Source organism: Callospermophilus lateralis, chromosome 12, assembly GCF_048772815.1.
Source record: "Callospermophilus lateralis isolate mCalLat2 chromosome 12, mCalLat2.hap1, whole genome shotgun sequence".
NCBI classification, from domain to species: Eukaryota; Metazoa; Chordata; class Mammalia; order Rodentia; family Sciuridae; genus Callospermophilus; species Callospermophilus lateralis.
Genome location: NC_135316.1, coordinates 76,927,458 through 76,952,912, shown reverse-complemented (window position 1 = coordinate 76,952,912; position 25,455 = coordinate 76,927,458). Strand labels below are relative to the sequence as shown.

General features: G+C 41.7%; 1 protein-coding gene across 1 annotated transcript in view; it reads right to left on the bottom strand.

The window, feature by feature from the left end:
* The window catches only part of Foxo1 (forkhead box O1), a 93,949-nt gene extending 70,543 nt beyond the window's left edge, over positions 1–23,406 (bottom strand). Inside the window, exon 1 of the mRNA XM_076872303.1 lies at positions 22,341–23,406. Coding sequence (XP_076728418.1) covers positions 22,341–22,964 — 624 coding nt within the window. The 5' untranslated portion in view covers positions 22,965–23,406. The remainder of the gene's footprint in view (positions 1–22,340) is intronic.
* Between the last annotated feature and the right edge of the window lie 2,049 nt (positions 23,407–25,455).

Sequence of the window (25,455 nt, the reverse complement as noted above, 5' to 3'; positions counted from 1 at the left end):
CCTCCATCATTACCCCAACTTACAACTGGAAACTGAGGTACAAAATTAAGAACTTGACTCACAAATGGAAGTCTGGACTCGAAAATCAGACAGAATGATGCCCAGCTCAATGAAAGCAACAGTAAGCAGTGGCTACTGCAGCCTATAAGAGGTCCCTGCTGAGATTTCACCCTTGACCTTATCCTTTCTATTTATCAAATTTTAACCAACTCAAAAATTATCAGCCTCCTATTTCCTGCCTGCTATATATACTCTGTTCTATGCTAAAGTAATGATAATAACAGCTCCCATTTATAAAACACTTCTCCACACCAAACACTGCTCTAGAACACATTTCCTAGTTTATTCAATTCTCACAACAGCCTATGAGTTTACTATTTACATTTTCAGATGAGAAAAGTGCAATTCAGTGAGGTCAACTGCACAAGTGAGAAAGGTGCTAAGTACTGAAGGCAGAATTCCACTTAGGCAGTATGGCCTCCAAACCCTAAGCTCTTAACTGCTCTAATATGTTGACATCCTCAGCAAGTTAATACTTTAACTGCCATATGTATGGTTCAGATAACAAAAACAACAGAATTTCAGAAAACATTCATATTTACCTGTAAATCAGAGATTACAGATGAGACTAAAATTTTGAAAGCACCATACTTAGGGTTATTTTAAGTTGCAGTACACATTTTTACCAAGTGTCTACTATTTCATTAATAATGATATGTCTACTTCATACATTCTGCATTTAAATTTTTTTTTTCCTTTGGCCAGCATAGTTCAATAGCAAAGACTAGAATACTGCAAAAGTTTCTTTTTCTAAATTTAACAAAAATAATAGGATTAGGGTTACTTTAGTACAATAATGGCAATAAACCAAATAATTTAAGGGCCTAGCAATTTAAAGGTTGCACTAGAAAAATGACGCCGAACCAAATAAGAACCTTTATCATCATCATTGAGATAAAAACTCATAAATATCAACATAAAATGAGATTAAAAAGACAAAATATGAAACAAATTATTATTTCCCATCAAAAAACTGAAGTTTGTAAATATTAATTATTGGACAAGTGAAAGGAAGTCTAGTAAAGTAGAGGAAGGAGAATGGGAAAGGGGAAGCAAGGACCAGTGGGAAAAGGGGAAGGGAAAAGGGGGATCATGAACTTAAATGGGGGGGAGGGTTAAAAAAAAACCCTCAGTTGTTATATTTTATTTTTTATATTTTTTATATTTTTGGTACTGGGGATTAAACTCAGGGACACGTTCCACTGAGCTACATGCCAAGTTCTTTCTATTTTTTATTTTAAAACACAGCCTCACTACATTGCTGGGATTACAGGTGTGTGCTCTCATGCCCAGCTGATTTGTGGTATTCTAAATGTCTGTTTTCTGCCCATTATACATAAGGAACTATATTCAGGTGCTTCCAGGACCAGGAAAGAGAAGTAAATAGAATTCTGTCCTAAAGAGCATGCCATCCAGGGCTGGGGATTTAGCTCAGGTAGTAGATGCTTGCTTCACATGCACAAGGCCCTGGGTTCAATCCCCAGCACCACAAAAAAAAAAAAAAAAAAAAAAAAAAGATCATGCAGCCCAGCCTGGTGCAGTGGCGCACAGCTGGAATCCCACTGAATCTGGAGGCTAAGGCAGGAGGATCATGAGTTCAAAGCCAGCCTCAGCAACTTAGCAAGCCTCTAAGCAACTCAGTGAGACCCTGTCTCTAAAAATATTTTTTAAATGCCTGGGGATGTGACTCAGTAGTTAAGCACCCCTGGTTTTAATCCCAGATACAAAAAAAAAAAAAAAAAAAAAAGAGCATGCAGTCCAATGAGAGACAGGGCCAAGAACTAACACTAGAAAAGTTCCAAAGTAGTAGAGCATGGTTTTCCGGAGAACCAAAGAGCAGAGAGATCAATTCACCTGGGGAAGAGATCAAGACAGCCTCCCTGAAGGAGGCAGATGCAAAAGAGGTGTGGGGGCAGGGGTGCCCCAGGAAGGTAGGAGCAGCTCACTGGGTACAGGTGTGAGGACAGGCCTGCTTTGCCAACACACACCTGAGAGACCCCAGATCTCCAGAAGGCTGTCATGATGTTATTAGTAAACACAAGCTCCCTTATAACAGTGATGAGAAGTGAAGCAAACTCCACAGCATGTGAACATGAGGACACAGAAGCACAAGAAACTTCCAGGGAAGTTTTGAAATGGAAATATGAGAAATGGCAATGTCCCGAGAGTAACTCAAGATGGAAGCAGATAGGGGGACAGGGAACCCTAGAAGGGCATGGAGGACCTTCATGGCCACAAGCACCACCCAGGTAAGCATCTCCACAATCTCACCTAAAGTGGAGATGGGAATGGTAAGGGAAAGTTGATCTAAAAAAAGCAATTGAAGAACTTGGGCAACTGCTCTTTTAAAACTAACATGAATGTTATACATCATATTTCATAGGAAACCCTCCTGGCAAAAGATTTATTACTGGTGCAGAAGCTACCAAACGGAACAGATAGCAAAGTTAAGAATATCATCTGTGGCTATACCACCAAATGTTTATTTCCAGAAAGATTTTTTTACTCTCTCAGCTGGGACATGTGGATTGGAGGACAGAGGAGGTAACTTACCACACAATAAATTCAAAGCAATAGTTAGAACAAGTAAAAGCAGGAATATGTAAAAGGTTCAAGAAGGTAGGAGAGGAGAGGCATCTCTGCCATCTCTTCAAGGAGGTTCACTGCCTCTCGGCTGATGGAATAGGCAGCCTGACTTTAACATTCTAACCCTGCCCGGCTCTCCCAGAGTCCTATGCCATCAGCCTAAGGCCCCACTTATTCCTCTGGTTTTAGATGCAGTAAACAAAATAGTAACAAATTTGGAATTCTCTCACTTATTTTTTTAAGTTGTTGCCAAGTGTTTGAAGTCACTCAGTAAACAACAGATAGAAGGATTTTACTACAGATGACTGAGTCACATCTGCAACCCTTTTCATTCATTCATTCATTCATTTATTTTTATTTTGAGGCAGGGTCTCACTAAACTGGTTAGGTAGGGCCTGGCTAAGGTGCTGAGATGGCTTTGAACTTGTAATCTTTCTACTTTAGCCTCCAGTCACTGGGATTACAGGTATGCAACACCAAACCCAGTTTCAACCTCAATACCTTTGATATTTAGGACCAAATAATTTTTTTGTTCATAGGTCAGTCCTGTGGAATGTAGAATGTTTAGCAATATTCCCCAGTCTCTAATCACTACATGCCAGAAGAAACCCCCTACCTCAAACAAGTTATGACAATCAAAAATGTTTCCTGGCCGGGCACGGTTGCACACACCTATAATCCCAGCAGCTTGGGAGGCTGAGGCAGGAGGATCACAAGTTTAAAGACAGCCTAAACAAAAGTGAGGCACTTAGCAACTCAGTGAGCCTCTGTGTCTAAATAAAATACAAAATAGGGCGGGATGTGGCTCAGTGGTCAAGTGCTCCTGAGTTCAATCCCCAGTACCAAAATAATATTTTTTTCCCAATTTTAACCTAAGTCCTAGTTAAGTCCAAGATTCCAAACATAATTATTTTCTTTGATTGAGTAACAAAGTGGTTAAGAGTCAGAGACTACAAAAAATAAATAAATAAGAGTCAAAGACTTGGACAAAAATCCACTGCCATCTCAGTTTCATCATTTATCACTTGACACTGGACCAACTGCTTAACTTTGTGTCTCAGTTTCCTCATCTACATATTGGGGAAAGTAACAATAGCTCCCTTACATGTTTATGAGTTTAAACAATACATAAAAGGCAAAGCATAGTGGTGCATGCCTTTAAGCCCAGATTCAGGAGACTGAGGCAGGAGGATTGTGAGTTCAAAGCCAACATCAGAACTCAGCAAGGCCCTAAGCAGCTCAGCAAGACCCTATCTCAAAATAAAATAATAAAAAAGGACTGGGGATATGGCTCAGTGACTGAGTGCCCACTACCAATAATAATAATAAACAAAAAATATTTATCGCCATACCTGGCCTAACAAGTACATAATAAATATTAGCTATTTGGGAAAACAGGGATGTAACTCAGTGGTGAACACTTTCCTAACATATGCAAAGCACTAGGTTCAAGTCCTAGCTCCACAATTAATCAATCAATCAACACTGTTTTAAAGCTATTATAACTCCCCTGCTTTGAAAAACAGGTAAAATTCTACAAATTTTCCTTTTGGCATCTCTCTGGGATATCCCTTGCCTATTGCTGGGATATGCAGCAAATGCAATCAAAACTCAGTCTACACATAGTTAATAAAATGGTCTCAAAATGAGTTTAGAGTAAACTCTGTATTTCCCTCAATCGAGGTCTGTCGTCTTCATCATTGCACTGGCATATGAAGTATACTGGCAAACTTACCCTGAGAAATCCTAGTTCCATCAACTCAGTGCTATCTCACTACCTAGCACATAAAAGACCCTCAAGTCTAGGGGGCTGGGGTTGTAGCTCAGTGATAGAGCACTTACCTAGCATGTGTGAGGTCCTGGGTTCGATCCCCAGCATCATATAAAACTAAATAAACAAAATGAAGGCATTGTGTTCATCTACAACTAAAAATATTTTTTAAAAAGACCCTCAAGTCTAAATGCAGCCCACTTCTCTCCCTTTAACATTATAACTAATCTCAAAAGTTCAACACTTGTTTAAATCCAATGCTCTCTCGAGGATAGCCTGAAAATCACAAACTGAATTTTCATTCAAAACCTTAATGCAGGACTGGGGTTGTAACTCAGTGGTAGCGCACTTGCCTACCATGTATGAGGCACTGGGTTAGATTCTCAGCACCACATACAAATAAACAAAATAAAGGTCCATCAAAAACCAAAAAAAAACCCTTAATGCTTCTATTAAAGTATTTGTTGGTTAAAAAACAAAAAATAAAGAAAAACTTACCCATACTGCTACAAACTAAATATATCCCACTGCAATATCTGGAATCAGTCTACGTCCTCTTCCTTTTTTTTTTTTTTGAGATTGGTTCTCATTATGTTACAGACCAGGTTGATCGTACTCCTGGGTTCTAGTAATATCCCTGCCTAAACCTCCCAAGTAGCTAAGATCACCAGCAGGTACTACCTGCACCCAGCTTACATACTATCTTATTCTGTTTTCCCCATGGTGCCAGGTATTCCCCTATCCCATCATAAGTTCTTCCATAACACAAGCTTCCCAGAGTGCCCTTATCAAACCTTCTCAAGAATTACAAGGAAAGAGCATTCTAGGTAAGTGCTTGGATTCTTTCTTTGGATCTGACCTATGTTTTTACTTTAAAATATTCTATATAATCATGAAGTCATAAATAAAAAATGAAAGCCCCAGACTCTCAGATCCTCTGAATTTTAAGCCCAAGTATTTTGGCCAATGTTAAAATGTGTGATGTGGCATAATCACACAGCTTCTAGCTCAAAGCACCTCAACTTGACCTTCAGGTACTTCCCAGCAGTATCATTAAGCCTACTTTACAAATGAGGAAGTTAGTACAGCACTAATGTTGGCCCATCTAAATATGAGTTATCTGGTTGGCAATCTAGAAACAGAACCAAAGATTCCAAATATTTACTGCCAAACTACTGATCTGGCGGAGGCTCGTGAGGACACTATAAAAAGCAAGTGTTAGAGGTAATTCTGAGAGTTCATAAATAACCCTAACATGGGCTTTGAAACACCCCGGTGATTTAAGGACATCTTCCAGGGTGTGCTAGAAAATACATCTAACTAGACCTTTAGTCCTGGATCTCCAAGCATGCTTTGCATACACTTAGACTGGCTGGCCACTTATTACTCAGGTTGGGAAACTGAGACATGAGATTGAAACATATATCACCAATAATGTATGACTCAGTCAGAACTAGACTTCCTTTCCCACTTGACTCCACCCCAAGGAACACAAAAGACATAGCTTCCATGTAGAATGGCAATGACTGTGAATGTTGCTGCCTCCAGAGAGCAAAAATTAACTGGGAGGGAAAATATGGAAGACGAATGAAAAAGATTAGCTGATCAGACAGACAGGGTGAGAGACAAATTCAAAGAGAGCCGGAGAAACCTCATGATGAAGTCACAGCACTGGCTTAGGGACTTCCAGAGTGGTTGTTTCCTAAACATTTTTATTTATTTATTTATTTATTTTGGTGCTAGGGATCAAACCCAGGCCCAGGCACTACCTATGCTAAGTGAGCGATATGCCATTAAGCTATACCCACAGCCCTCTAAAATAGTTTACAGGAACTGAGAGCCCTCAGCCTTGGAGATTCCAATTACACAGAGCCTGATTTGACTGAACCAAACCTCTGAAGTCCCAATATATAAAATGTATATGGAATTATTCACACAATACACAGAGGCAGCATCGTCTCCCACCGTCATTCAAGCCCAAAACACAAACTACCCTGAGAATTTTAACTCCTTATACTAACAGACTTCTCCAGTCCATGATCTCATATTCTCTAGACCAGAAATTAAAATTAAGAATTTTAAGCCAAGCACAGTGACAAAAACCTGTAATCCCAGCAGCCAAGGAAGCTGAGGCAGAAGTACCACAAGCTCAAGGCCAGCCTCAGCAACTTAGTGAGGCCCTAAGAAACTTTAGAAAGATCCAGTCTCAACATAAAAAAATAAAATAGAAAGGGCTAGAGATGTGGCTTAGATGGCTAAGCAACCCCTGGGTTCAATCTCTGGTGCCAAAAATAAAATAACCTCAAAATATAGCAGCACACCTATAATCTCAGTGATCTGGGAAGCTGGGGCAGCAGGATCACAAGTTTAGGCGAACCTGAGCAACTTAGACCCTGTTTCAAAATAAATATGGATGCAGCTCGGTGGTAAAGTACCTGGGGTCAATCCCTAGTATCAATAAAAGAAGTACCAACGAAAGAAAACAAAACCTTCAAACTGTGAAGGCAAGTAACACCACCTGTCTCAAAGTTAATAATTTTAGCATTCTATAAAGACATGGCAGAAAGGTTGCAGAATTTGCTAAATCAGCCTGGCTGGGGACACAGTTCAAGATTCACCACTGAAAATGATAAAGGCATTTAGTTCAATAAGAACAGCGAGGACAAGGCACACCTACAACAATACTGAAATGACAATGATTACCTACCTTGCACCTTGCAGTTTCTGCATAAGTTTGTGGTTCCTCTCCCCAAATGTCAAATATGGTTTAACTACATGTCACAAAATGGTAAGGATTGGCTACATGCAGATTCAGTAGAAATGTACACTTAATACAAACTATCAGATGTGTTATCACATGTTATAGATAACCCTACCATTTCAAAGGTCCTACTTACCAGAACAAAACCAAAGTCAGCAAAAGTATTATAAGACAGAGACAAACACATATTTACAGATTTTTGGCTAAAAAGCTAACATACACAGAGTGGCTTCAATTTAGTTCACTCTCCTAAATAATTCTTAGGGATTTCCTCTTTGTGAGCCCTGCTCAATGTGGCTTGTAGCATATTTACTCCCAGTATAAAAACACTTTACCACCACCCTCCAAATACTGGTTAGAATAAAACACAGGGTGGGGCATGGTGGTGCACACCTGTAATTCCAGTGGCTCTGGAGGCTGAGGCAGGTGGATTGCCAAGTTAAAGGCCAGCCTCAGCAATTTAGCAAAGCCCTATGCAACTTAGAGAGACCCTGTCTCTAAATAAAACATTAAAAAAAAAAAAAAAAGAGCTGCGGATGTGTCTCAGGTTAAGTGCCCCTGGGTTTAATCCCCAGTATCAATAAAATAATAAAAATAACAATAATACATAGGCCATGCACAATAGAACATGCCTACAATCCCTGCAACTGGGGGCAACTGGGGAGGCTCAGGCAGAAGGATTACAAATTCGAGACCAGCCTCAACAACTTAGCGAGACCCTATGCAACTTAATGAGATTCTGTCTCAAAATAAAAAACTAAAAGGGCTGGGTATGTGGCTCGGTGATTAAGCACCAGTGGGTTCAATTCCCAGTTAAAAAAAAAAAAGAAATAAAACACAGGATTCTCTAGTCCTAAATTCTTTTGCACCTTTTCACCTCAAAAATGCAACACAGCGGGGCTGGGATGTGGCTCAAGCGGCAACGCGCTCGCCTGGCATGCGTTCGGCCCGGGTTCGATCCTCAGCACCACATACAAATAAAGATGTTGTGTCCGCCAAAAGCTAAAAAATAAATATCAAAAAATTATCTTTCTCTCTCTCTCTCTCTCTCTCTCTCTCTCTCTCTCTCTCTCTCTGTCTCTGTCTCTCTCTCTTTAAAAAAAAAAAAAAAAATGCAACACAGCAACCAAGAACTAACACAGGCTTTCTCAAGCCACTCTCCCAGAAGCCTGGAATCCTGTATTCTCTGTAGGTCATTTACCATCCAGAAGTCTCAGTATAGGATCCTACATTTTGACAATGATAGTCAAGTATAGAAATTTAAATCTTCTGAGGAGCTTATTAGTAAGTTAGGGCTAGTAAGCTAGGGGGAAAAAAAAGGATTTAGGGAATAAGCTACAAGTACCTAAAAGGGAAGCAAATTAAGCTAAATTAATGTAACTCCCAAACCTAGAACAAGAAACAAGTCAGGGATGGAGGAGGGGGACATTTTAGAAGTCACAGGCTCAATATAGAAATAATTCATGTCTGTATGTGTTTGCACCCGTGCTGATTATGGAACCCAGGGCCTGGTGGACACTAGGTAAGCACTCCACTACTGAGCTATGTCCCCAGTCCTAGAAACAAATTTTGTAACAGTATGGAGGTTGTAGATTATCAAAAATGTCCAAATGGTCAACCAAGCAAATCAGCTGATAAGCTTTAAAATTGGTTCAAACTAAGACCTTATGGCTCTTCATACCTGTTGCTACACAGTTCAATAAACTCAAAAGCCCTTGAGCCAAAACCCTTGAACTAGAAACAAATGAGAATGGCAACACTTTAAGAGAACTCTATAGATAACTTGTCAGATGTTAAATCTGCTTGCAAATATCTCCAAATGGGATCTGTTCTATTAATAATTTAATGACCATTTCCAAAGGCAGCAGTAAATACAATGTGGTTGTCGTGAATAAAAAAGTCACACCAGCAAAAGAAATGACCTTTAAAGAAACTTTTCCCCTAATTTACATTAATAGGTTAGAGAATTTTATTCAAGTCACATGTTTTAAATCAGGGGACCAAAAATGAAAAGGAAAGCAAAGAGGAGATGAAAATGTTGATGGGTGAGAAGGGGTTGGTGAAAAAGCAGCGCCCTTTTTATATGAGCCATTTATATTTGTACCTTCAAAGACCCACAAGTCGGGCTGGGGATATCAGTAGGTAGAGTGCTTGCCTCGCATGCACAAGGCCCTGGGTTCAAACCCCACAACCACCAAAAAAAAAAAAAAGGCCCAGAAGTCATATATGGCACTCTACAGTTAGGTGGAAACTGAGAACAAAACAATCTCTGAGCACAGTAGAACACACCTGTAATCCCAGTTCCCAGTGTCTTGGGAGGCTGAGGCAGGAGGATTGAAAGTTCAAAGCCAGACTCAGCAATTTAGCAAGACTCCAAGCAACTTAGTGAAATCCTGTCTCAAAAAATAAAAAGGGCTGGGATGTGGCTCGGTGGCTAAGCACCCCTGGGTCTAATCCCTAGCACCAAACAAAGCAAAACAAAATAAACAAACAAAATGAGACCTACATTTTGACTAGCTTACCCTGGACATCAGCCTTAGATGGGAAATTTAAAAACTTAATAAACAAAAAGCAAGCCTATTAATGGGGCATTTAGGGGTGATGGGGGAGTTGTGGTTTTTCTGTTTAAAGAACTTACAGCAAAAGTTGACTTTTATGATGGAGGGAGAGATACTAGGGATTGAACCTAAAGGTGTTCTACCACTGAGCTCTACCCAACCCTTTTTAATTTTTATTTTGAAATAAGGTCTCACTAGGTTGCCTAAGCTGGCCTCAAACTTGTGATCCTCCTGCCCAGCCTCCCAAGTCACTGGGGTTACAGGCTTGTGCCACCACACCCCACTAACTCTTGTGACTTTTAAAAGGAAAATATTGTAAAACCCTGACTTCAACAATTTCTGCTTCTGAATATTTGAGTTCTATGGTAATTCAATAGGGATAATTATTGATGGTGGTTCTGGTTATATTTAGAAAACAAAATCACAGATGTAAACTTTTAGTTAATAGTAGCAAAACATCACCCTTTCTCAGGAAGAAATACAAACCAGTTTCTTTTTGCAGCTTTTCTCAGCTGTTGATGATGAATGTAGGACTAGAAAAAGAATCCACAAAAAGACATGACAGTGATTTTAGTTATTAACACCATGTGTACTTAAATGCAACAGTTCAAAGACCCTAAAATGTCTAACTAGTCAAAAAAAGAATAATGAATCTAGATCAAAGAAAATAAAAACTAAGTATGATTATAGCATCTTCTTAGTGTTTTGCACTAACTAAATACTTTCATAGTCTCAGATGTCTATAAAAGTATGCCAATTTAACCACACCCAGCTGAAATAAAGTCATTAATACGTACTTTGTGCATTTCAATTTTACTTTCTTCCTGTCTTGCTCCACCTCTGGGTGAAAGAGCCAAAATGTGTATTTCCCCATGCTATCACAGGAAACAAAACAAGGGAATTCCATCTAAACTGAAGAATGTCATAATCCCAGGCATAGCCAAGCAGGATGTCAAAGGTCATGCCCCATATTTGGCCACACCAAAATACTACTAATATATTTACAGCCAGAATTAGTAACTATAAATCCAAAAGATTGGAAGAACATTCAGTTAAGTTTTCTAGACCTATAAGGGTATGCTTTCTAAAGAACAATCAAGTTCATTTGTATGATATAGGTGATCTAAAAAATCATTTTGCTCTGATTCAGTGAACCCTTGCTATGATGTGCCCTGCACAGGTCTGCAGAAGGTAACTACTAATTCACTTTAGGCCACAGGAACAAGACAGCAACTTGGGGGAGCAGAGACATCTCCTCAGGAGAGGTGAGCTTTTCTGCAAAAGGCCAAAAGGCAAGAAGGGAAAATTTGGTAAATGGAAGTCATTTTTCTTAAGTGAGTCCCTGAAATAGTCTCAGCAAGCCACACAGAATCAAAGTTAACAAGGCATGTGACTAAGGAGGAATAGGAATTTCTCCATTTCAAATCCCAGGGGCATATTCAAACAAGTGAAGGATCACAAAGAATTTAAATCATGAAAACAAACCCTCTGATGCATTACCCTAGAATCTGAAATAACAGTTTTTATTTCTCCCTCTTTCTTCTTCTTACCAATACTACTTAAAATGAAGTACTTGAAAGACAAATGGTTGGGGGGGGGGGGGGGCGTGGAGAAAGAGAGAGTCAATCTCAGCTCACAATTTCCATAGTTGAAAGTGTTTTCCTTTTTTCCTTCTTGCCTCTTTTTAAAAATTCAGGTAAAAGCCATGGTTAGTCCATAACCATTAACAACTTGTCTTTGATTAAAATGTCTTTATACTTTCATCACTGAAGAAATTAAATAGGGTCCTTCTTAAATACTGTCAGCATTTAATGTAATTCAAGATCTTTTATATTGTGGAATGATACCACATAGCACAATAATCATTATTTTCAAACTTTTTCTTAAAACTGTAATTTATAAGGCATGCAATCAAATGGTTAATGAATTCAGAAGTTGACTAACTTCAAACATGCACCTTCTGAAAAGTCTGTGGAAGAAAATCATTATAGTATAATGAACTAAATCCGTACCAATATAATATTCTCTCCATTTAATTCTGTATCTCCCACACCCTCCACCCTTAGCTTTTGTAATCATACTAGAAAGGCAATGGCACAAACTTTAACATTCAAACAACTCATTAATTTGCTTAAAACCCAACTAAGCTGAACAGATTACTTTAAGAATATTTTTTTCTGAATAAGTAGCATGGGGAGAATTCCAAGCTAGTATCATTGTGGAGGGCAGTCTCTGATCCCATGGCATCAGGGATAGAGCCAAGTACACTCACACTTCAAGCAAGCAGAGTAATTCTTGAAGTTTGTAATAATCATGCTTTTAAATTTTTACATGAATAATCTTTCTGCTTTCTTTTTTCAAGTATGCTCTTGGTATAACTCAGATCATCAAAGGTGTCAAAATGACATTTCAAGAAATATAAACCACCTTAAAAAAGAATAACGGGATTACTAGAATAGAAAACAACAAGAAGACTGCTACAGGGCAGTGTGGTCAAAGCTGATGAAGTATCAATTAAAGAAATATATATATATATCTCAAAGCCATCAAAGCATGCCAAATTGACAGAATTTTTAATCCTAATAAAATTTCCCTAACATTACCAAATACTTCAGGAGAGAAAAAACAGAAACCATCTTGTTAATTCTTCTAAAATGTAATGATATCAAATGCTGAATATTTAAAATCAGTGTTATATTATAATCTGAAAGTCTTCATGTTAATACAAATGTATGTGATATAAATCTAGTACCTACAGAATTCGTTCTATTTCACCAATTCCACAAATAAAAAAAAAAAAACTGCTAATAAACAACACAGGTAACAGAAGAGAGTATAGGAATCATTCAGTGTATGCAAATGCCATAATGGGCCACTAAAGAGAAAATTAAATTCTAAAAAAGATTTAAGGAGAGAGGCCAATTCAGTCACAGATTACAGTAAAATGGTCCACAAGAAGCTTTCAACATTCACTGCATGTAAATTTCATGACAGCCTACCCATCCAGTGAGAAAACTTTTCCATTCAAGTTTAGAGATGCAACCAGCTTGCTACCAAGTAGGCAAACAACCTCAGTTGATATTTACAAGTTCTGCTAGTTCCCCTCTGCTCCTTTCCTCCTCAATTCCACCCCATTTTAAGAAGGTGCTCCCAAAGACAGATGAGGTAACTAACTCTTGCCTTCAGGTAGCTGGGTTTCTCCAGTATTCAAAGCACAGAAGGACTGACACCTGAAACTGAGCTCTCAATAGTATGACAAATCAATGATTCTGCAAATTAAGCTTCAGAGTGAAGATCATAAAGCTATACCATCTGTGTTATAAAAATCATGGTGACTGAAAGCACCTATCTTAATACTATTTATGTCTATGCTTCTGTGCTTTTTTTCATATCAAAATAGAGTAAAATCCATATTTTGACTATTACTATCTCAAGAATCTTGCCAAAATAAAGTCTCTAGTTAAACCATATGCAAATCATTTCCTTTGACCTTGCTTCCTAGCAACCAAACTGTCTTAAGTATTTGACATTTACTTGTACAGACCATTCCCAAATATTTATGTGTTTTGTTTTCAAGCTTTGAAGAACACACAATATTTACAAGCCTTGGAATTAGGTGATTGAATTATAATTTCTCTGTCCAAATTACATTTGAAATCTAAATGCATTTCTTTTCAGCTATACTGCGAAGAATGTTTTTTCACTATCTCCCCCACCCTCCTGCCCCTCAAAGATAAAGACCCTCTCACTCAGTGTGGGAATTCTTATTTAATGAGAAGGATCTTAACTCTGCCACTTGAAGGGCAGGCTTCGAAGGTGGGGGGAAAAGCACCAATTTTCTAGATTAAAAAAGGAAAACTGCTATGAAAAGAGAGGGGAAACACTAAGGAGGCAAAGCTCAGTGCCACCAGGACTCACTAACTCTTCAGACCACCGAAAACACTATTGTTACCCAGACCCCCACCCCCATAATCCAAATAAGCTTTCCTCTTCTTCTTTTCTTAGGCTCCTGTCTTGCTTATGACCCAAATATGGCCCAAATATGACTGACAAGGTTCATCGCCCTCTTTGGCCTATTTACTGCAGTTACAAGCAGGGCCAAGACAGTACTGTAACAACTGCAAGATGGGGTAACCATGGTTGTAAAGAGATAAACATTTTTTTCTTAGATCGAATGTTTAATCAAATTTCTAGTGTAATAAAAGTAGAGATTCACAAACATGACCTATTTTCCAGATATGTAAGAAATAGCAATTGAGGAAAACCTGTTTAGACAAGAAACACCTTTAATCAAATAAAAGAGAATGACCAGAATGCATAAAGTTCTAATTAAAAAGAGAGCAACAACAACAACCAGAAACAAGCCACCCTCTCTTTCCACTCCACTCTCCTCATCCCAGCTTCACTTTAATCAGATGGACTCCTATGGCTGATACAGTCACAGGGTATGTCATTAGGACCAGTTCTGTAACTTAAGACATGTAAAGAATTACATTGTAATTAAGACAAATATCATCTAGGAGGGAAAACACATCAAGGCAGGAAAAAAAAAAAGATTTTCTTTTTAGATCTCAAAGATCTATACAGAGATGTTGGAGCCAAATCACGCTGAAAAAGTTGACAGCCTCAGGATTTCCATGTGTGACTGAAATAGGGCTTGCTGAAGACAACTATGTTTCCCAGATCAGGCGTGCTTGTGTGTAGGCCAATGAGACACAACACTTCAGAGGTGGCACTTCTCCTCTGTGAAAGCAGACATCTCTTCACCCTAAGAATTAAAGAACTCACCTGACAATGTCAGAAAGCTATCCTGAAAGGAATGTTTTCCCTAAAGGCCTACAAACTAGATTCTACCTCTCCTCTGGGAAGTCGATATAGGACCCTACTTTTCCCCTTCCAAATCAGAAACAAGATAAGATGGGAGTTGAGGATGAGGATGTTTTACATAATATCTCTCCACTTACAGAATGAAAAGACCAAAGACAGGCCAAAATTTTGAACTTCAGTGGATCCAAAACATTAATAATGGTTTTTCAAAAATCAGATTGACCACTTCCCTATTGTTTCCTACTGATCTTAACTGGTTAGCCTGGCTTTATTAGCAACGATCCAAGTGTGATATCTAGTATGTTCTGAAAGCTATTTTTTCCATGTGAAAGGTAACATACACATTTAATAAAATCTCACAGCAGTAGGCATTTCTACCTATTTTTGTTTAACTGACTCCCATCCCCCAGCAGGGTATCTTTCAAACAAAATGTCTGCTACAAGTATAAACATACTAGTAAAATAGTTTTTAATACTTGTTGTTTCTAAAATGGCTAAGTTTTAATAAATCAGTATTCCAGCCTTTTGATACATCACAGTACAGTTCTGGGTTTTTCTGGAGGGGTACTGGGGATTGAACCACTTAGCCATATCCAGCCCTTTTTATTTATTTATTTTATTTTGAGATAGGGCCACAAAGTTGCTGAGGCTGGCCTCAAACCTGCAATCCTCTAGCCTTAGACTCCAGAGCAGCTGGGATTACAGATGTGCACCACAACACCCCTGTTTTTATTGTATAAAATGTTGGGCCAGTCGCAGTGGCATACGCCTGTAATCCCAGCAGCACAGGAGGCTCAGACAGGAAGACTGCGAGGTCAAAGCCAGCCTCAACAAAAGCAAGGCACTAAGTAACTCAGTGAGACCCTGTCTTTAAGTAAAATACAAGATAGGTCTGGGGATATGGCTCAGTGGTTGCGTGCCCCTGAGTTCAATCCCCAGTACAAAAAAAAAAAAAAATGGGGTTCATCATGAGCTTGTCAGACTCACTCCAAGTATTCTGAATACATTCAGTTTTGTCTGGCTGGCTGGCATCAATTTGGAGTCTGGCCTATCCAAATTTAACAGCTTCTGGATCCATTGAAATTTCTCATTCTAATCTTCATTTCTGAACTTGAGTTAATGAGAAATGATACATGCATTTAGAAAGTTATCAAGAATATCCAACATTTAGCTAATATGAAATGTCAGCGATGGTGGAACACATCTGTAATTCCAGTGACTCAGAAGACTGAGGCAGGAGGATCACAAATTCTAGGTCAACCTGGGCAATTTAGCAAGACCTTGACTCAAAAACTTTTTAAAAGGGCTAAGAATGTACCCCAGTTGTAAAGCACCCTTGGGCTCATTCCCCAATACCAAAAAATAAAGAAAAAAGAAACAATTTCCCATTTTTCAAAAAATGAAAATTACGTTTAGTAGTAATCTTTGTTTGAACCACTCTGCTACCAAGACATCAGACATAAAAGTTAATTTTAAGGAACAAAACAAGCAAAAGGCTAAATATTTTGTAAATGGCAACTATTCACACTATCAATGATATAATTGGCTCCATATATTGCCAAATTCTATATGCTATTTTGGAAATCAAATGTAGTTCATCGGCTTTAAACTGCATTCCATGGGTCTCTATATTTATATAAGAGTGAATGTGTTCCTAAAACGTTAGGTTGAAGGAGCAGGAACAGTTCAGTAGTAGAGCCCTTGCTTAGATGTCTAAGGCCCTGGGTTCAAGCCTCAGCACGACCAAAAAAAGAAAAGAAAAAAAAGAGGCTACATTTAAAAATTTAAAACTACACAAGAACAGGGGTGAATGCCTATAATTCCAGGAAGGTAAGTCAGAAGAACTGGGAATTCAAGATGAGCCTGAGCAATTTATGGAGACTGTCTCAAAATAAAAAGTAAAAAAGGAGGAGGAGGGGCAGGGTGAGGATAGAGCTTAGAAAACCCCAGGTTCAATCCGATGTATATATGTATGCATGCCTGTACAAATAAATAAATTATATTTTTTCCCCAGATTTTTTTTTGGGGGGGGGGATTTTTTTTGGGGGGGGGTATTCTACCACTGACCTACAATCCCAAACATTTAAATTTTAGCTTTTTTCATTTTGAGATTTGGGATTACAAAGATATAACTGAATAGAAAATTTTGGCTTTGGGGGTATATATATTTTCTGAGCTGAAGTTAGTCTTTGCTTCCTGATGATCATGTTCTGAGCCACATTCTTCCATTACTCACTTACAACATGATGTTGTGCCTCACCTCAGGCCCAAGGAACAGAGCAGGCTGTGGACTGAGACCTCTGAAATTGTGAGTCCCAAAATAAACATTTCTTCCTCTGATTGTTCTTATCAGGTGTTTTGACCACAGCAGCAAAAAAAGCTGACTAAACCACATACCAAGTAAAATGTGCAGAATTTCCAGTAGGTACACAGGATGATCCAAGTTTTGGAAACATGATGGTCTAGGCCTGAAATAATATGATTTAGCCTACAGAAATAGTTAGGGCCTGGGAAGTATAAGTCTCAAGAGACTCTGACAAAGAAAAGTTAACAGAACACACTTGGGGGAGTGCTGAAAAGGAAAATCTGGTTTGAAAACTAGGACAATGGCTAACTAAACCATTTAGTGCAACCAGGGACCCAAAGACGGGAAACTTATGTGAGAAAAAAGAGAAATACAGTAGTTTGGGTTTAGACATGTGAAATATAAAGCCAAAGTGGGATATTTGCCCAAGTACAGGCCTATAATCCCTGTGGCTCCAGAGGCTCAGACAGGAGGATCATGAGTTCAAAGCCAGCTCCAGCTAAGCAACTCAGTGAGACACTCTCTCTAATAAAAAAAATAATAATAATACAAAATAGGGCTGGGGATGTGGGCTCAGCAGTTGAGTGCCCCCGAGTTCAATCCCCAGCATCAAAAAAAAAAAAAAAGGGATATTTATGGTCCTCAGGTAATGGAGACATTGATCAGTAAAGAATTAGAATATGACCTGAGAAAAAGTCCACAACTAGTCCTAGAGTATACTTACCAGATAAGAGAAAGAAAAATAAGTCAATCAGGGGGAGAAGTCAGACTGAGAGGAGGACCAGGACAGTATAATGTAATTTCTCAAAGTAAAAGTTTAGGCACACCACCCATCCCCCAGGCTTAGTGACTACTGACCACAGGGAACAAACAAACACCTTTAGCAATTTTCAGAACAAAAATCATAATGAGACTATAGAGGCTATTAACACTCACAGCTTTCACTTGATTTTTTTCTTCTTTAACGAATATGGCCTGAAATAAAGGAAACCTATTGACTTTGTGCCCTTATTTAAGTAAGATGCTTAGGTAAAAATTCACAACACAATATGTTGAAAGGAGTTGTAGATTTCTCTTTCCATTTGAATAAGGGTTAATATCAGAACTAGAAATATGGATGCACATTTATTTACTAAATGATAAAGTACATTTTGCTTTTCTTAGCTTTTATCAAAGTTATAGGAAGAGGATTGAAAGAAAAAAGGAAAGTGGTCCATATGCCTTCCAAATGACAGTAAGAAGTCAACCTAAGATTCAACATCTGAAGTGTCTAACCCGGAAGGTTAAACCGGGATGCCAGTGAGAAAAAGCTTTCTAAAGTTTGAACCATATAAAATTATTGATGTACAAAAAGTACTCTCATATTTCATATGTTCCTTAGAAAACCTAAATTAACAAGTAGTCATTCTCTACCAAAATTTCTGTGTTATTGATTTGATTTCTGTCTTTATAAGCAAAGAGGAAGGATGCTTCTATAAGCCAGACCCTGTGGCCATGCCTGTAATCTCAGTAGCTCAGGAGGCTGAAGCAGGAGGAATGAGAGTTCAAAGCCAATCTCAGCAAAAGCGGGCGCTAAGCAACTTGGTGAGCCCCTTTCTAAATAAAATACAAAATAGGGCTGAGGATGTGGCTCAGTGGTTGAGTGCCCCTGAGTTCAATCCCTAGTACAAAAAAAAAAAAAAAAAAAAAGAGGAAGGATGCTTCTATACCTAAGTATATCTGTATATAGTGTATCCATTGGAATACAAGCCTTTAGACACCAGAATAAACTTTTTTTTCCCAAGTTTATCTGGTCCTACTTCACGACTGAAGAATAACACCAAACTTCAGAATTTTGTATACACCAAGAAAAAGTGATTAACCCAAGGGAGATCCTGGAGGTTTGGGCAAGTCTCTACAAGTTGTTGCTATGAAGGCCAAGGTAAGTCTTAAGTTGCAAGAAAGTTGGTACAAACCTATTACCTTCCATGCAACTGAAAATCTGCTCTTCTGCAATCATTATGAGGATTCCAGGAAGCCCCAAAAGCTAGCATACACTTACACCAAAAAAATAGCTGGGTAAATTCCCATGATACCAGAATACTGGGTAATTTCCAAGGGCAGAGTATTCCAGAAAAATGCAAATAGTTCAGGTTCTCCCAAAGAAATTCCAGGCAAATATAGAGCAGCTCTTTAGAAAAGTCTAAACACAAACTGCAGTTCTGGAGTTTGGATAAAGTCAAAAGCACAAAGACAGGAAAAACATTTCTGGCCTACAGGGTATTCTAACTTACCACTGTATTCTTTTTTCTCATCCCCATTTCATATTCCTTGTACAGAGCATAAAATGCAGTGATATTTGCTACTACCCTTTTAGCAATTTTCAGGTCTCAAATAACTTCAATTTGTTTTAAGTTTACATGAAAATTAAGATGCCTTCTTTTCAGTACTCAAAAGGATACCTCAAAAAAAAAAAAAAAAAAAAAGCTACTGCCAAAAATTACTCTTCCCATCATCTCCCCAAGAATTCACCACCAAAACACTCAGCTAGTTCATAATAAAGTAGTCTAAAAATCTCTTTTAACAACTCTAAAATACTATAGCAAAAACATTATTTTAAATGAAGTGTTCCAAATAATATCAAAAAGACTCAACCACCACTGGAGCTCATAATACTACTCCCCAGGCTTTAGAAAGCTTTCTATGTGAGAAAGCTGGTCATGGAAATGAAGTTTCACTATTTATAAATATTGCACTGGTTTAAAAGATTCTGGGTTTTCCAAAAGTCTTAGGTTCCACCTTATTTAAAACATTATGACAGTTCTAGCCAATGCTAAAACAAGTGTAAGACAGATGTCACATACATCCCCCCAAACACGAAAGGCACATTCCTCAAATAAAACCAGTTTCTAAGGAACTACATCAAAAGATAAGTTTTTAGACACTAACTGCTTTTCAATTACTCTGTCCTATGCAGCAAATGACTTTTTTAAATTCTCAAGCAGGCCCCAGGAAGCAGAGTACAAGAAACTATATTTAATTAACGATTCAGTCTAATTCCCAGTAGTAAATCGAAGGAAATATTTTGTTCCAAAGCAGTCTTTCCTCAGTCCTAAAACAGTTAAGTATGGGTTCATTTGCATTTTAAAACTGGATTCTTAAGTTAAAAGTCATAGTAAAATCTCTCCCTTTTATAAATTTATGATCTTTTAGATCTGAGAGTAAAACTTGGTTTTGCAAATAACTCATTTTTATGAAAACTCTAGCCAGAAGACTAGTTATGAGTTAGAACAGTTCAGGTTGTTTCCTTTCTTCTTAAAATACCCTTTTACTCAAACTGAAAACACACTCTGACTTGCACCCACTGACTCCCATTACACCTGAAACATCTACTCATTTAAGAAAGGCAGCCTGCTTCCTCCCAAACTCCACTAGGTTCAATGGGAACTGTTGCTGGGCCTCTAGTTTTAGACACTTACAGGTCTCCTGGCCACAGTAAGCAAAAAAAAAAAAAAAAAAAATTAATAAAATAATTATTCTTAAAAAAAATCAGAACAAGAACCTACTAAAATGGTCAACAGTGTAATATGACCTTGGAATCTATTTTTAATTTTTTTTAAATTTAAGTTATACTCCTAGCTTAAGAATACATTGCCAAAGCCATTTGAGAAGCAAAACTAAAAATATCCTAAAACATTGCCTTCTTTATCTTTAAGGAACTCCAGCAAGCTGAAATAGGTTGTATGCAATTCCAAGGACATAAAAGAATGGTAATAAGGAATGCTCCCCCACACACACAAAGGATTTTTCAAATAGTAAATACTTTATAATAGCTGAAATAGGATTGATATAGGAGCAAGTCAGTCAAGTACTTAAATTCAAATGTTAAGTAAAATTGGATTTGGCTGACAATCCCGATTTTTTGACTTAAAATATGTAATAGGTCGAGCTGAAAGAATGTATTTTACTTTTTTGAAACACTCGATAAAATTGCATGTAATGCCTAGTAATGAAGTTAGAAGTGACACCTTTAAAACACACTTTGTAAAAAATAAAATATCTCTTGGCTCCTTTTCCAGGAACTTCAATATGACATGAGTAACATGACCTTTTTGACACACATTAAGCACAGGGAAGTCTGTAAAACAACCTTGGTGTAACAATCCCGCGGCAAAGACCGATCTTTATGAAGCAGTACCGTCAAGCAGAGGAACAAGAAGGGGTGAGAAAGGTGACTGTTCAACTGAAGAGCCCTTGTATCAATCCCACCACCTGTGACAGTGAGAAACTGTCAATATGGGGAGGCCGCGTGGCCCGTAGACTTCCCGGTCAGGCTGCCAGTTCTTCCTAAGGACAGCAGGGCCTTCACCGCCTCCGGGTGCGGACGGGCCAGCCCCTACCCTGTGCCTCTAGGCTCCACAAATCTACAATCCTCCGTCTAGGCAGGAGGTCCTGGCCAGTTCTCAAGGCGCGCTCTTCAACTTCGACTTCTCCCAAACACTAAACACAAAGCTCCCGGCCCTGCCCCTCAGCGCTTCACAACACTTCGGTGGGAGGCAAGAGAAAGCGCACGACATTCCCAGCCCCTGGCTAACTACAATCCTCACACACTCCAGATCAAGTTTGGGGGCGGTTCCCTCCATGAAAAAGTGCTGGAACCCGCGGGCCCGGACGCGCTGGCCCTTTAAAGGCGCTCGCTTCCTGAGCCCGCGGTCCCTCCCTCGCCGCCGCCAGCTCCCGCCCCCGCCGAGGGTCACACTTGAACTTTAGCTCGCCCAGCGCGGCCAGTCGCCGGCGCTCCACGAACGGTGGCCGCCCCTTCGCACGTGTCGGAGGCGCTACCTCGGGCTCCGCGCGCCCGGCCCCCTGCATTCGGGGCCACTCTGGATAAAACCAAAACCAAAGCAAAATGCGCACTGCCTCCAGAACCTGCGCGGAGCGTGGCGCACCATCCCCAACCGGTTGTGCCCTGCCTGTGCCCTACACCTGCAGCCTGGGGGCCAGGAAGGGTTTCCAGTGCCCCTCGAAGTGCTCCGCTGGTCCCCGCGGAGCGGAAACGGATCGGCAGTGCTGCCCAAGGCTGGAGGAACGCGCACCGCGGGGGCGGAAAGGAGCCGCCCTCCCCTCGGAGGTGCTAGAGAAAAGGAGACACACTCCCCGAATGAACCCCTTTCTCATTTTACCCTCAAACTTTTCTACCCATCCCGATGTCCACTCCGTGGCATTAATTTCGTCACTCCTTAAATCCCAAATCCTGTTCCCTGTCCCACCAGAACTCCCTTGCGCGCGCGCGCGCACACACACACAGACACACACTAGTCCCCCGACCAATCCCGGGCAAGCCCCCTACCACACCTGCCACTCTCGTCCCTCTCTCCGCACGCGCTACTCTCCTACCCTGCGCTTTCAGAGGCAGGGAAAACCTGCACAGCCTTCCCTTCACCTGCCCCACGGCGCCCCCACGCTCTGGCCGCGCGCCCCGAGGTCGCTCACCTTCCAGCCAGCGGAACTGTTGCTGTCACCCTTATCTTTGAAGTAGGGCACGCTCTTGACCATCCACTCGTAGATCTGCGACAGTGTAAGCCTCTTCTCAGCCGAGCTCTCGATGGCCTTGGTGATAAGGTCGGCGTAGGACAGGTTGCCCCACGCGTTGCGGCGGGACGAGCTGCTCTTGCGAGGCTGCCCCGCGAGCGGCCCCGCGGCGGGGGGAACCGGAGGGTGCTGCGACAGCGGCCCGGGCGGCGGAGGCTGCGGCGGCGCCGGATGCAGGCAGCCCGCCTCGGGGCCCTGGAAGTCCCCGCACAACCCCCCGGTGGCGGCAGCTGCGGCCGCCGCCACCGCCGCCGCCACGGAGCCGGGCGCCTGCGGGAAGTCCTCGCTCTCTTCCAGCAAGCTCAGGTTGCTCATGAAGTCGGCGCTGACAGCGGCCGCCGAAGCTGGGGGCAGGCCCGCTGAGGCGTCGGGGTTCGCAGCTGCGCCGCCCGACGGCGCCGGACTGGAGGTGGCAGAGTTGGACTGGCTAAACTCCGGCCTGGGCAGGGGCCAGGTGCACGAGCGCGGCCGGGGCAGCGGCTCGAAGTCCGGGTCGATCTCCACCACCTGAGGCGCTTCGGCCATGGTGACCCCCCGCCCCTCCCCCAGCCGCGGGAGAGCCTAGAACCGGGAGAGCGCAGCACCAGGGTGCGGAGGGGAGGGGGCGCCAAGAGCTGGTCTGAGATTTGGGGGACCGAGGTCGGCGCCGCGAGCGGACGGAAACCGTGAGGAAAGCGCGGCGGAGTAGGAGAGCGAGCCCAGAACTTAACTTCGCGGGTCCATCAACATCCAGGCTCCTCCGGGTTCGCTGCGCGGACGGGACGGCGGGCCGGAGCCGCCGGGCCAGGCAGCGCCAGCACTGCGCTCCTGCTGACAGGGCCGCGGACACAAGGACAGACGGACGGACACCGCGAATCGCGAGCCGCTTGCTTTCCCCGGCGGCGCGACTGCGGCGGTGCTGCCTGTTGAATGTGGCGGCGGCGGCTGCAGCAACTACGCGGCCGCCCGACTTACGGGATCTGCTGCCGCCCCCCGCCCGCGGCGGCGCGCGCGCCGGCCCGCCCCTAACTGACAGCCCGCACAGCCAATGCAAGTGCGCCGCCGCCGCCCAGGCAGCCAGTGGGCGCGGGCCTGGGCGGGGGCTGGTTTTCCACTGGGAGGAGGCAGTGGGTTGGTGGGGGGTAGTGGGGTGTTTTTCTCTTTCTCTCTTACACTCTCTCTCTCTTGAGTCTCTGTTATTATTTTCTGGTAATTCTCGAATGTTTCTGTGAGTCTCTCGCCCTCTCAGTGTTTTGATTGCTAGGAGGCAAGTCAGCGTGGAGGCGGCGGCGACACTTTTGTTTACTACGGAGAAGCAAAGCCGAGTACTCGCGAAGCCCAAGTGGAACAAGTCACCCGCTTCGCCCAAACGAGCCGCCCCCTCCTCCGAGCCCAAACCCGGGTGGGGCGGGGCCCAAGACGCAGCTCGATGCGGGGGCGCGGGTGGGCGGCGCAGGCGACCTCGCGGAATTCCACGCAGTCGCCCCCCTCGGTTCCACCCACGTCTTTAGAGACCGACGTGGGGAAGTCGGAGGTGTTGGTTCTGTCGAATGTTTTCTTTCACTGCGATCTGTCAAGTCGTCCAGCCCCCTTGCGGTCCGCACACGCCCCCCAGCGCCGCGGCCCTTGCGGTCAGGTACTAGTGGAGGGTGCGCTACCCGCCGCCCCAGCGCAGGGATCCCACCTGTAGGCACCCGGGAGCTGAGTCTCAGCCATTCGATTTACCCTGGGCCAGTTGCCCACCCTCAGCCACTATCCGAATTCACTGCATTTTCAACCTAAAAACCTAAGAAAATTGAGGAAAGGGGGCCCGGCGCCAGGAGAAGATAACTCCGGTTGAACACGCACACGCAGATCCACAGACACCCTAGACCACATGTTGTGGAGACCTCTTCCCCTGAGCGGAAACCTCATTAGGTCCAAAGGGGTCAGAGGACAACGTTTAGTGAGAACCATGTCACTTTATTACTTACCCCTAATTCAGCTTAGCTGGTTCCTTGATGTTTCTTTTTTATTTAGGATGAAAGTGATGAGGTGTTGAGTAAAAACGCAAAAGTAGACAAGAGCAGAGCCTTGGGGCACAGCCCTGCCCCACCCCCAGCTTCTTTTAGTCTGCCAAGCCCCCACCCCCACCCCACCTTTCCTCATCTGGGCTCCTGGTTCAGGACGTCCTGTACAGGATCAGTGAGGCCAAAGGTAGAAGACAATGGCCTTACTGTCTGTCATGGAGCAGAAGACACAGTTTTCAAGTTTTGTTTTGTTTTGCTCTTGCTTTTTTAGGAGGAATATGGAAGGCATTTCCTTTTAGAGGGATGGGATCACTTAGAATGGAAGGTAGTCAGTAGAGTTTAAATACCTTATTTAAAACCACAGCTCCTAATTCTTTAAAAATTAAAAAAAAATCCCCTTTCTTACAAGTAATTCTTCAAGTGGCATCTAAAAAGAACTAGGCCTCTTAAAAGTTAAAAAAGACTTAGAGATTTATTTATTTCTCTTCATTCTATCATTTCTGTATCTATTTCTTCATCATCCGTTTATCACAACAGCTTTCCACTGATAATGGAGCCGGGGTGGGCATTTTGAGAGGGATAATTGGAAATAGGAGTTCCTTGCCACCCTCTTAGTCTAGTGGTCTCTTTACATTTACTGTCAAAATTGGATAGGTAGGGCCTCCTCTGCCAACCGCTAGGGAACCTCAGTAACCCAGACGATGAGCTCAAAGGAAGGCCACAAAGTACAACTCCTACCCCCATCCTTTCCAATTACACTCTGCAGAAGCAGCCCCCATTCAGACAGCCGCACCCTACAAAGAGGCGGGTGACATACTGCATCATTCTTGGCAAAGAAAACCAGCTGCAAATTTGGCTTTGCCTTCAATTCAGTTCTGGTTTTTCAGGGCCTCAATCACAGGAGAGTATTTGTTTAAGGAAGTTTTCCTATAGACTTTCCCAAAATTCTTGAAATTTCTGGAACTGTTTTATTTTATTTTATTCTGGGTATCGAACCCAGTGGTTCTCTACGGAGCTACTTCTCCGGC